The 13,872-nt window shown below is 47.6% G+C and overlaps 1 protein-coding gene across 1 annotated transcript in view; it reads left to right on the plus strand.

The window, feature by feature from the left end:
* The window catches only part of NUB1 (negative regulator of ubiquitin like proteins 1), a 316,976-nt gene that overhangs the window by 44,825 nt on the left and 258,279 nt on the right, over positions 1-13,872 (plus strand). The window contains exon 4 of the mRNA XM_069211094.1: positions 1,914-2,081. Within this exon, the coding sequence (XP_069067195.1) occupies positions 1,914-2,081 (168 nt within the window). The remainder of the gene's footprint in view (positions 1-1,913; positions 2,082-13,872) is intronic.

Here is a 13,872-nt window from a genome sequence, read left to right on the forward strand (position 1 = left end):
CTTTTAAAGTAGGCCGTACCTGATGAACTACAATGATTGTCCTGTTCAGAACGCCATCCCTTCACAGTAAATTTAAATTTCTGTCCCACACTTCACAGTAGAGGACAATAGAGACATAAGCAAAGTATGCAATTGGGCACAAACCTGAAATTAATTGATACATTTCCTGAACTTTCTTTAGAACACTGCCCAGGAATGGATTTTTAGACACCCTGGCGCTAAGGACTTTGTAACTGTGCCAGTCTGAGACAGAAAGCCAGTTGGACTGACTGAAAACCATCCTTGGAATTGAGTAATGTTTTTTTTTTAATTGGCTATTCCTGATGTTTCCTTTTTACAAAATTGCTCAGTTTTTTGTCTCTCAACAGAAGTTTGCGCTCTGACTTTTTTCTGCCCCCTCATCTTCACTTCATTCATCTCCCCATGCAGCACAAACCTGTTTTATTTATGAAATGTATGCTCATAGGGTTATATATTTATTTGTTGCATCAAATGTACAGCTATTAGGAGATTTCTCACATTCTTGATGTATTTTGTTTTTTTAATTTGTAGATAACTTGTAAAAAAAAAAAAAGCCAATACAATAATTTCAGAAAAAATATGAGAATCAGTGAATTTTTCTTGATACAACTGTAACTGATCATGCAAATATACCAGTTTACTGTCAAGTATTTTATTTTACCCACTCCTTGTATACATATGACAAACTTCAATAAAATGTCTTGAAATAAAAGAAATCTGGCAAAAATACACCTTTTGGACATGAAACAGGTCCTGTGGCTTATCTTTGGGTATAATATTATTTTTAGAAAATACAGTAATCACAGGTAAGAACATGTTTAGTACAACCATTGATACATTTTGTTGGAACATGTGTAAGTCTGGATCACATGTCCATTACCTTTCTGAGGACCTGAGGATTCTCACCCTTTAAAATTGTGTTATAGATGTACTGCATATCCCTGATTTTCAAGAAGATAGTATTTCTAAGAATTTTGAGCTTTCAACTGTAGTTAACATTGAGGTGTCCCTGGATTATGCTGGTGTTCTTGCTGAAATGTCAGTTTGGAAAGTGTGTCTGGATGTGGTGTTTGATAAGAAATACTGGTTAGTATTGGTCAGGTATTGTTATTCTTAAAAACAATTCCTCTGCTTTTGGCTGCACTTTCAATGGGCTTAGTTGTGTTCATACTGACATCTTTTAGGATTTGGAAATCAATTTTGGATAGAGTATTTCATTTATACATGAAACTGGATCCAGATTACTCAGAAACCCATTTCATTCAACTAGGATAAGGCCACAAATACCTAATCAGAATCTTAGTTTAGTTACAATAACTATGTATGCCAATAGTTTGCTCAGTGAGTTGAAGAGGCTGTAATGACCTCTTTGCCCTCAATCTAGTTACATCGGAAGCCACTATTCAGAAAATGCAGGTCTTGAAAAGTCTGCAGTTGGGGCAGTCAGAATGCTTACACTGGGTCATAAAGCAACTTATGAATCCGTGAGAGATTATCTTAAAAACAGGTTGCAGATATGGCAATGAGCAAGGGAATCTTGCTCAAAAGGTAAAATGCTTCTTGCTCAACATAGGATATACACTACCTTCATATTGCAGTCACATTATGGAACAATCTTTGTCTGTCTCCAGCTGTGTGAAAATTTGCAATCTTTGAAAAAAACTACTAAAGACACATCTCTTCTAACTGTGTGCCAGATACCTGGCCCATGTGTGTGAACCTAATAGGAGTAAAGTTAATTTACATTAAGGATGTTGATGATGGTGATGAACACTATGGTGTAAGACTGGAGAGTGAATATCTTGCAGTAGAAAAATGTTGCACATCTGTTATTCCTTGGTGGAGCACAAATGTGTTATATATCAAACCACAAAAATATTTTTTTCTTTTAGGTTCTTGCTGAAAAATATACCAGCAAGCTGCCCTATTCCGCAGCAGAGGTTGAGAGTGCTATGGAGGAACTGAGGTCGAAAGCAGTGCAGCGTGGTAGTGGAAATGAAGCATATAAAACAAAAGGAGTAGCTACACTAGATATTTTCCTGCCTAAAAAGTTAAATCAGGTATGTAGTTGTACATAAAAAAGAACTTCTGGAGGGCAAATAATTCCCAACTATGGACTATGACATAGAGAAGATCATACCTCTGCTTATTGTGTATTTGTAGGGAAGCAAAAGGCAGTAATTTGTCAAATGTAGTGTTTTTCCAGTATTTATAGTTTTGTTCATGTATTGTTCACCCATTTGTTTTGGATTTTAGTCACCTTCTTCTTTGCCATATTTTTGTACTTAATTAATTGCAGATTACACCAATGACGAAATGTGACTGTATTTAGATATTGTGATCCCTGTATGATTATAACAGATTGGTACACTGCTGCATTACAGTATAGCTACATATATATATATATATATATATATCCAGTGAAGACTCTTTGCTTATTAAGAAGAATGTGTGGTTGTTTACTCACATCTCAAAATAGTGTGGTTTGACATTAACCCCTTGCTCATGTGCGCTAGACGGCTCCAAGCTGTCCCTGAACACAAGTCTGAAAATCCCTCTGCTGTTCGCAAGGAGTTCCTTTTTCATTTCTTAGCCTCAGGAGCTTCCCAAGTCCCGTCCCACCCTCGCCCTCCAAGGTATTTAAAAAAAAAAATGTAGTGTAGATCGGCTCGCGTGTCACGCTGACATCCTTACATTGAAAGTGAAATGAGCAGATTGGCTCATTCACTGCTTTGGTGCTCACTGGGCTTTCTCAACCCCAAATCTCTCCTTTCAAATGGTACCTTTCCCAGGTGGATCCCTTCTTTGGGATCACCCAAGCAGGAATCCACTCTATTAGACAACAGCAATTTATTTTGTGGCAGGGAGCGGCTCCTTAGGCAAGGGATACTTCCCATAATTGGAAATGAATTTTGGGGTAATCCAATCAATGTCTTTAGGAGTCCCCACACAAGGGCTCCATTGCCCTTGGTTTGTTTAATTCTTGTGACTGACACTAGGCCCGCCACACAAGTGGTGCAGCATTTTTATTGGCACTGGGGCAATGCTGCGTGGTAGGAATCTTGTGGATTCCTGCGGTTTCCGTACGTTTCCATCACAGAAATGTAAGAAAAATGCTTGATTTCCGGCAAAGTTTGAGGTTTACAGGCCTTTGTGGGTAAAAGAATCCTACTAGGATCCCTGCATGTCACGCCATCTGGATTCCCCTAGGTGTCTACTTTAAAAAAAAAAATTTACAGGTTTTCCTGTGTGCCGGCTGAGCTTGGGCCCAAAAACCAAAACTACCCACTTTGCAAAAAAGAGGTTAGTTTTGCACGGAAAAGTTTGATGCTTCCCTGTCCAGGTTTTTGGCCCGTTTCCTTTTGCGGGCACTAGGCATACCAAGTGAGGTCCCATTTCTATTGAGAAACTTAGGAGAATGCTGGGTGGAAGGAAGTCTGTGGCTCTGTGCAGATTCCAGAACTTTCCGTCACAGTAATGTGAGGAAAATTTGTGTTGTTTTTTTTAGTCAAAGTTTGAGGTTTACAAGTGATTCTGGATAACACAATCTGGTGAGAGCCATGCAAGCCACCCCACCCTGGATTGCCCTAGGTATCTAGTTTGTAAAAATGTACAGGTTTGCTAGGTTTTCCTTGGTGCCAGCTGAGCAAGGGCCAATAAAACCCCACAACTACCCACTTTGCAAAAGATGGGTCCGTTTTCCGTGGAAAAATTTGATGTATCCATTCTGGACTGCACTAGGCCTACCCACACAAGTGGAGTGCCATTTGTATTGGGAGACTTAGAGGAACACAGATTAGTAAAACAAGTGCTATTACTAATTGTATTTCTCTACATTTGCACCTTCCAATTGCAAGAAAGAAGTAATTTTGAGACATGCCCTCTAATTCACATGCTAGTGTGGGTAACCAAGAATTCAGAGATGTGCAAAAAACACCTGCATCTAAACTTCATATCTTGTGCCCATTTCAGAAATACATAGGTTTCCTTGATACCTATTTTTCACTATTTATATTTTACCATATGAATTGCTCTATACCTAGTACGCAATGAAAAACCATTGCAAGGTGCAGCTCAGTTATTGGCTCTGGGTACCCTGAGTTATTGGAAAACCCACAAACCCTATATATCACCACAACCAGAACGGTCTAGCAGATGTAATGGTGTATAGCTTTTGTGAAGCGTCCATCTTGATGAGAAGTTACAAATAAAAACATCACATGCCCATTTATTTCTACTAATTTTCTATATTGTTTTATTCCAACACTTGGCTTCCTTGGTAAAACTTAAAAGTATCTACAAAAATGACCACTTACTGAATTCAGAATGTTGTCTAGTTTCCAGAAATGTATAGCTTTCCTGGCTCCACCATGAGTTTCACACCCATTACCACCACAAACTGGAAGGAGGTTGAAAGCACAAAATTCTTTGGTTTTCTGCATCAAGTCTGCCTGTTCCTGAAAGCTGGGAATTTGGTGATTTAAGCAGTTCATATCTTTTATTGATGCCATTTCAGGAAAAAACACTCTTTCTTATTCAGCACTTGTTTTAAATTTTCCATAAAAAAACACAATTTAGCTTTATTTTGGCTAATTTATCGGTCCCCTCCAGGGGAATCCGCAAACCCACGGTGCCTTTAGAATCCCTAGGATGTTTTCGAAAAAAAAGAAGGCAAATGTGGTGCGTGGATAGCTTATGTGGACAAAAAGTTATGGAGGCCTAAGCACAAACTACCCCAAATAGCCCAAAAAAGACTCAGCACTGGGGGAGAAAAGGCCTAGCAGTGAAAGGGTTAAGACCCCCAAAAAAGTAAGAGGTGCTCATCCATAGCTCGCTGCCGGGCACTGCTCCTGACTCCACTTTACACTTTGTCACAGGTAGTATCTAAAATGAAGTAGCCTTTGACATTACTGGTCGCCAATGTCTTGGCCAAATTTCTGGAACATAGTCCACCACATGAAGTAAATGTAAATAAGGAACAAAGACAAAACAAATGTTTGGTTAGAATTTTTTCATATCAAAAGATTATGCAGTTTAACTCTCGGTCCTAATTCTAGGATCTATGACCGCACCAAGCAAACATGTTCTCCAAACAAATGCTCTGATTCCCCAATATATGAAGTTGTATGATTCAGCTACCAGAACAACTTAAATTACATTCTCAGAGAGTTATTTTTTTTTTTTTTTTTTTTTTTTTTTAATCTAGTGGCAGTACCATTTCCTACACCTAGCAAATGCTTAAAAAATAGAGAAAATCGATCTAGCCATCAAATCTGTTTGAGCCTTTCTCAAAGAGGTGCTGTCCAAAAATACTTTGTTTCACAGATAACTCTGACATAAAAACCAAACTCAATTGTACCCAGATTAATAATTTGGAGATGAGACCTCCTTTGATGAAGACATTGCTAGGAACATGTGGAGGGCTTAGGATTTCCTACTTTCAGCATGACCCTGAGGCACACCAATGAATCCAAATTGCAAATTAATATTCCACTACTATTTGGTATTCTTACAAGTGCCCGATTAATCACTTATATTTCCTGATACCTACCTTAGATTCTTCCTGTCATGGATTTCTGAAACTCCTTTCGCCTTTGTGGATGGTGACTTTTTTTTTTTTTTTTATAAAGTAATTTTTATTATTTTGCAAACAAGTAAAATGATACAAACATTTAACATGGTGCCAACGGGCACCCAGCATTGGTCAAACCCCTTGTTCCAGTGACACATTATAAACAGCAGAAGTGAGAAAAAAGTTACACTCAGATTTGTTAGACTGACCTTAGTAAATTATACATTAACCAGTTAGGAGAGACAAGGAGGGGAACCCCCCTCGGCTCTCTATGGCAATAGGTCACAGTAATACAGAAGAAGCACTTGTTGCGGCCTCCCACTTCCCCCATATCTTATTATATTTATTTGGACAGCCTCTAGCCTCATAAACCAGTTTTTCCCGCGTCGCACACCAGTCCACCCCACGTCTCCACTTAGTCAGAGCCGGGGCGCCCCTGGCTTTCCAGTTCGCCATTATATCCCTCTTGGCCACCAAACATGCCACCCCAAGGAAGGTCCGGTCTGCTCTTCTCAGCCCAGAATCTCCCATAATCCCCAGTAGGGGGGACAATGGTGTCCTCTCTATCTCCTCTTGTAGGACGTCAGAGATGTCATTCAGAACTGCCTTCCAATACATTGTTATTACCGGGCATGACCAGACCATATGAAAGAAGTCGGCGGTGGGATTTGAGCATCGGGGGCAGTCAGCTGTGGGTCGGAGGCCCGTTCTGTGCAATTTAGTGGGTGTTAATGTATGCTACGTGAAGATAGTAGGTCTGGATTTGACGGAAGCGTGAGGTCATCGTTAGTGAGGGAGGTTCCATCAGTGCATCACTCCAGTCTCCCTCTTCTATGGGGCCCACCCATCCTCCCTACCTCTGGCGGAGTCCCTCCAAGGAGCTGGCTGTGCAGGTGACCAGGGTACGGTATATCTGAGAGACTCCTCCTTTACCTAGACTCCCCATCAGTACCTTTGCCTCCATTGGGCTATACTCCGGTATGGTGTTTCCAGTCTGTATATATGATTGTAGGGCGTGGCGGAGTTGGAGATATTTATAAAATTGCGTCTTGTTTAATGTGAATAAGGATCGTATGTGTGTCCCGCTCCAAATGTCGCCCAGTGTGGATATGCCGATGTTGTCCCATTTTTGAAAACCCCCTAGGCCCGCTACCTCTGTCAACTGTTTTACCATGCCACAACGGGGTTTGTTGAGTGAGGCGCCCCCACCATCCCGACATACTTGGGCCGCCCGCAATCCCATTAGGGCCACCTTGGTTACATCTGGGACATCTCGGGGAATCGGGCCTCCATACAGGGTGTCGAAGATCCATGGATAACTCAGTGTTTGGAGTTCTAATCGGTATGCCGAGTCTGACCATCCACCCCTCATCCAATCATTAATCACGTGTAGGTGTGTTGCCAGATGGTAATAATAAATATTGGACATGCCCAATCCCCCGTCAAGGACGTCCCTCTGGCAAGTGATAAGTGCCAGTCATGGACGGGCGTCATTCCACATGAACTGGCGTGCTAACCCGTCCAACTCCCGGACCCATTTAATTGGGATGGGATGTGGGAAGTTCTGTAGAAGATAAAGAAGTCTGGGGAGGACCATCATCTTGTAAAGAGCTATTCTACCCAGAAGGTTGAGAGGGAGGGTTCTCCAACGTTGAAGGTCAGTTCTAATTCTTCTGATTAGAGGTGTAATATTAAGTTCCCAGGTTAGCTCTGGGAGTAGTGCGACGTGTACTCCTAAGTATTTAAAGCTATTTCTTCTCACTGGGATGGTATGTTGCCAGTCCACACAGTCTCGAGATCGATGGAGGGCGACCAGCAAGGATTTACTTGGGTTTAGAGTCAGTCCCGAAGCCTCTGTGAAGAGGTTCAATATGTATAAAACGCGGGGACCACTCGTGCTTGGGTTGGAGATGTATAGCAGGACATCATCCGCGTAAAGCGCCACCCGGTCCTCTTCGCAAGTGGGCCAGGGCCAACCCTCAATCAAAGGATCTTCGCTTAATAGTATCGCCAAGGGTTCGATCACTAAAGCAAAGAGCAGAGGGGATAGTGGGCACTCTTGTCGAGTGCCGCGGCTAATAGGGAAGGAATCAGAAACCACCCCATTCACTTGTACTCGGGCCGTCGGGTTAGAATAAAGCAATTTTACTAGTCCACAGAATTTAGCCCCGAGTCCATTTCTTCGTAGAACCTGATCAAGATAGGACCAGTCAACCGTGTCAAAAGCTTTTTCAAAATCAAGTAAGAGTAATGCCAGGGGATTACGTGAGAGGGTCACGCGGTGTGCTAGGGCTAGGTGTAGCCGTCTGATGCAGTGCCTAGTGCCGCGGGTAGGCATAAAGCCGCACTGATCAGGGTGTACCAATGCGGGCATAGCCTCCCTCAGTCTGGAGGCCAGGATTGAGGACAGTATTTTGATCTCCATATTTAGCAGCGAGATGGGCCGGTATGCCGAGCAGTGTTGTGTCTTAGGAATCACCACAATTGTGGCTTGATCAATCTCGTCCGGAAAGCGCCCCTGCCTTTCAGCCTCCGCGTACATTTCAAGTAGGTGAGGGCTGAGGATATCGCCACATTTGCTATACAATCAGCTGGGAGTCCGTCCGGCCCTGGGGTCTTGCCCGATGCCAGGCAGGTGATTGCGTTTGCAATTTCTGTGAGATTAAGGGGTTCGTCCAGCCTATTTCGTGTCTCTAGGGAGATTCTGGGAAGAATTATTTCGTTTAGGAGAGGGGACTCTTTCTCGGAAGCAGGTCGAGGGTGTTCTGCGTATAGGCGAGCGTAGTAGGAGGCGAAGCTTTGTGCGATTTCGGTAGGTGTTTTAGAAAGGGAGTCTGACTCTTCCATGATTTCGGGAATGACTCTATTAGCCAGAGGCCGAGTAGCCAGCCAGTGTAATAGTTTCCCATTCTTATCCCCCCATCCATATACTCAGGCGGTTGAGGCCCTCCAGATATGTTTTGCCGACTCTAACACTAGGGGGATCATTCCGACCCTGGCGGTCATGGACCGCCAGGGCCGGGGACGGAGGAAGCACCGCCAACAGGCTGGCGGTGCTTCAGGGGCAATTCTGACCGCAGCGGTAAAGCCGCGGTCAGAAAAGGGAAACCGGCGGTTTCCCGCCGGTTTTCCCCTGCCCCAGGAAATCCTCCACGGCGGCGCTGCAAGCAGCGCCGCCATGGGGATTCCGACCCCCTTCCCGCCAGCCTGTTCCTGGTGGTTTACACCGCCAGGAAGAGGCTGGCGGGAACGCGTGTCGTGGGGCCCCCTAACAGGGCCCCATTAAGATTTTCAGTGTCTGCAAAGCAGACACTGAAAATCGCGACGGGTGCCACTGCACCCGACACACACCAGCAACTCCGCCGGCTCCATTCGGAGCCGGCTTCATCGTTGCTGGGGCTTTCCCGCTGGGCGGGCGGGCGGGCGGCCTTTTGGCGGTCGCCCGCCTGCCCAGCGGGAAAGTCAAAATGACCGCCGCGGTCATTTGACCGCGGTACGGTCTTTTGGCGGTCTCCGCCCGGCGGGCAGTGCCCGCCGCCCGCCGGGTCGGAATGACCCCCTAGGTGTTTAATTTCGACCCTGATCATGGTGAGGTGTCTCAAACTGGAGGCTGACTGGGAAGTCCCGTGTTGGTGTTCCAGGCTTAGCGCCTTAGCCTCCAGTTCCGACACTTTTGAGTTTCATGTGCGTTCGCGGACACGAAGAAGGTGTTTGGCATATCCTCTGAGGGTGGCCTTACCCGCGGCCCATAGTGTGCCTGCTGATCGGACTGAACCAGGTTCATTTCAAAATATTGAGTGAGATGGTTTCTAATCTCGAGGGTGTAGTCGTTGTCCTGTAAATACCAAGCATTTAGGCGCCATCTCGGGCGCTTGGAGGGGTCCACTCCTCCCAGTCAGACCCGTACTGGTGCATGGTCAGAGACTCCATGGGGCAATATATCCGTTCCTGTGACGCTGGTAACGTCAAGGGCGGGCATAAATACAATGTCAATTCTGGATTGCGTCGGGTGGGCGGCCGATGTGTGTGTGTGTATTGACGCTCTCTAGGGTGCCAAACTCTCCAAATATCGCAGAGACCGAGGCTCTCAGCCCAGCCCGTGAGACTCGAAGCCCGGGTGGATCTGCTAGTGGTGACCTTGCCTGATACATCTAGACTGGGATCGAGGACAGCATTGAAATCTCCTCCCAACAGGGTGGCCCCTAGGGGGAGCCCAGCAATTACCTGACGGAGTGAGGTTAAAAAAGCGTCAAGCCCTGCTGGAGGGGCGTACGCGCTCACCAAGTTTAATGGTGATCCGTGAAGCACTCCTGTGACTACTACGAATCTACCTTGCGGGTCGGTTTGCGTGGTCGTGACTACCATAGGTAGTGAGCGGTGGAGTAGAACAGCCACACCCCTGGAGCCCCTGGAGAAACCCGCATGAAAGACCCTATCATATCCTCCCCGTGAAAGCATGGGGCATCTGGTTCCGAGAAGGTGGGTTTCTTGTAATAAGACCACGGAAGGGAAGTATCTGCGGAGGGTAGTGAATACCGCGGATCTCTTGATCTTATCTAGCAGGCCATTTACATTCCATGAGATGACCTGAGTCTGTGAGGGCCAGTCGTGGGATGTGTGTTTGCTATATCTTGTTGGGTGTCAGCCTGTGGATCTGGGGATGACCATTTCAATTGCAATAGTGAAATATTAAAACAACAACACAAACTTGTCAACACATTACTATCTAAACCCGTGTCAAACTCTTTGCCCCCCAACCGCCCCCCACCCCATACTCCCCCCCCCCCCCCCCGGAAGCATCTGTCGCCCAATTACCCAACTGGAAAAAGGCAGCCAAAAGGGCTGCTGTTGGAGTGGAGTGGTGGACCCCTCCCTTTAGTCGGATCAAATGCAATTAACGGTCTTTAAGTAAGTCACAAAAAATGTGTATTGTGGAAATGTTGGGCCAACCGCAGTGTCACCTCCAGTGGCCGCACACCCAAGGGGATTATCTCGTTCGTCCCCGCCCGTCTCGTCAGGATTTACCTGCTCCACTTCAGCTAAGTACCGGAGACTGGCTCAGGCTGGCGTCGTCTGTGACCCGGGTCGGGTCCTGAGGCCCCGGCGACCCGCCGGAGGCCCCCCCCTCCCACACATCGGAGCCCGGGGTGTCCCAATGTCTGCCGGGGCGCCTGAATCTTTTCGCCTTCCCTTCCTAGATCTGGTTCGCCGCCTGCTTCTCCGGGGTCCTCCCGTCGGGAGGGGCACCCCAGAGTAGAAGCCACCCGCCGGCCCCCGGGGTCCCCGTCGAGCCCCAACGCCCTGCTCAGTCAGCCAGTCCCAAGCATCCTCTGGGGAATCGAAGAAGTGGGCCTTGCCGGCCATGAGCAGGAAATAGAAGCATGTAGGAAAGTTGCATTGCTCTAAGTTTTTGTTTGACGTGCTCGTAGGATCGGCGGCAAATTTGCACTTCTCGGGTGTAGTCTGGAAATATTAAGATCTTATGGTTCTCCCACTGAAGATCATTGGAGCGCCTGGCTTCCTTGAGGATATGATCTCGGTCCTTAAAATTAAAGAAACGTGCGATCATCGGGCGCCTGGGGCCACCCGGCGGGGGCGCGGAGCAAGGGCCCTGTGGGCTCGTTCGACTGCGAACCACGGTGAGAGGGTCTGTTCCGGCATCCAGGTCTTGATCCAGCGCTCCAGAAATTCTGAAGCTTTGTCCTCTTCCGTGCCTTCTGGAAATCCAATGAAGCGCAGGTTATTGCGTCTAGATCGGTTTTCAGCGTCTTCAGCGCGGCGGTGCAGCTCGCTAGTCCGAGTCTAGAGTTGGGCCACCTTGGTTTTGAGGTCGGACAGTTCGTCTTCGGTCTGGGAGACCCGGTTTTCCACCTCAGTGATTCTGCCCACAGCGTTTCTGAGATCTTGTCTGATTAGGCCCATGTCTTCCCGAACCTCTCCGATCTTGGTCTCCACGGCTGTCTGCGATGATTGAATTGCTTGGAGGATGGCATTCACTCCATCAGGGGCCAGGCCTCCACTGGCTGCGTCTCCGTCCCTCCTCGGGACTGCCGGCGCCGTGAACTGGTCAATCTTCTGCTGGGAGGACGGGGTCTGTTTGTTCGCTTTGTCTCTTCCCATTTTGCCGCTCGGAGGGGAACTAGTTATGTTATCTTAGTGGGTCTCTCTCTCGGGCCTCAGCGCACGTGAAGCCTCCTGCTGCCGGGAGTCAAGGGGGCACCCCCACGAGAAGACCGCTAGGCCCCTGAAGATGTGTGTCAGGCTATACGGGCACCGTTCTTTATTTGGGATCAGCAGTTCAAGAGCTGCTGTCTCCTCTGGTCGGGACAGCCCAGCAGGCGAATAGGCGTCCACTGTTGGGCCCTTGTGGGGCCATTAATTCGGGGTTCTCCCCTCGGCTTCCTCGAGTCCCCCTGAGACCCAGGGGAACCTCCAGCACTCGAGGGCCAGGTGTCAGTGTCTCTAGTGAAGGCCACGTTCATTCCGGTCAAGATACTGGCTTTTGTCGCTGTGGTCGGCGAGTGCGTGCTGTTTGCGCTGCCACCTCGCCCACTCGCCTGGATCCGGGAGATCTATTCTCTCTCCATTTGGCCATTGGTCGGTTCCGGGCCCAGAGGTGTCCGACGCAGTGTTATTCCGGTTTGGATCCTCGAGCCACGTAGTTCCTCACACTTTCCTTTCCCCCCCCCCCTTTTTGCCGAAGCGGGAGTACCTTTCTCCTGTGCGTGGTCACGGGTCTGTCTCCAGGTGTTGCGGCCCTCGTCTGTGCCTCGAGGTACCGAGATGCCCCCCAGAGGCCGCCTGTATTTTCAGTTCTCTTCCCTCATCGCGCTGGGATCTGCGGCCGGCGGCGTGTGATCTCCCCCTTCCAAGGGGTTGCCTCACTGCACGGCTCGCAGTGTCTCTGTCTCCCACGGTACCGGTCACCACAGTTCTTCTCCGCTGTTCAAGCGGGAGCGCAGTGGCATTCCAGTTCGGCCAGCGCCTTCCCCCAATGACGTCCGACACTCTCTAACATGTCCGGAGCCCGGCTCTAAGCCCTCCGCCAGTCTCACCGTGGGCTCTCGACCAGAGCAGTCGCGTGTGTCTCCGCCTCTCCCGGTACTGGTCACCGCAGTTCTGCTGTCGCTTCAGGCGGGAGCGCGGCAGCACCCCAGCATGGCCGGCGCCCTTCCTCCAGCTGACGCTCCGACGCTCCCACTCGTCCACGTCTGGAGCACGGCACCAAGCCCACCGCCAGGCTCGCCGCGGGGTCCCGACCAGAGCGGCCGCTTCCGGGGTCCCGGCCTCCGCTTCGTCGAGGCGGTCCGGACCCAGCTGCCATTTTGTTTTTGACAGGACGGGCTACGAAACGGATACGGGCCAGTTTCAGGTCATCTTTTCACTTCAATTTGGTCCCCAGGGGTAGGGGACCCACTGGTGCGCTAGGGGCAGCGCCGTTGGCATGACAGACCGCAGCAAATTTGGGCGGATGACGGAGGGGTCCAGAGCACTCTCAGAGTGCGACCGCCATCTTGACACCCAAAAGGTGACTTTTTTTTAACGTTGGCCTACTTCTTCTGAGACCAGAATGAGACAAGATCCTTGAAAATGATATTGGCATCATTTGCTTTAAAGGAGAAAGATCAGACATTTTAATCTTGTGTTAAAATCATATACTTCTCTGATGTTGCGGCCTGGGCGTACGTGAAATACATTGTACCCCAATGAAACTAGTACAACTTTTCATGCTTTGAAATTCTCTGGAAATTCAACCACAACCTTAATTGTACAGTCACTCCTGTTGACCGTGATCGGCAAAGCCAGTTATGGTTTTTAAAGTCCATGCAGCTACAAATTGATGATTTAAACTATCTCTCACTGATTCAGGATTTTCTTGTGAAGTATGAAAAATGAATTCTTCAGCCCTCATTACAATAATTTGTGGTGTCTTTTGCCCATATAGATCTTTCTTTCTATTGCTTCTGTTAGAAAGTCCTCAAAATGGGTTGAAAATCAAAGCAGGTGAATGAGCTTTTACCAGCGAAACCTGATCAAAAGTGCCAAACCTCAGTGGTTGGCACCCAGCTGAAAGATTTACCCAAATCGTGCATATTAAGACATATTTGGCGACAATTACAAGAACAGAACAGGGAAACATTTTCATCTTTGAACAAAACCAATAATCAACATCTGCACAGGTTGGTCCTTAATCTTTCCTCTCCTATTAAGTGATCAGGCCCAGTATCTGAACCTCTTGAGGTGACGCCTAATGCACAGGCTATTTGATTAAATGGATT

The sequence above is a fragment of the Pleurodeles waltl genome, chromosome 10, assembly GCF_031143425.1.
Source record: "Pleurodeles waltl isolate 20211129_DDA chromosome 10, aPleWal1.hap1.20221129, whole genome shotgun sequence".
NCBI lineage: Eukaryota > Metazoa > Chordata > Amphibia > Caudata > Salamandridae > Pleurodeles > Pleurodeles waltl.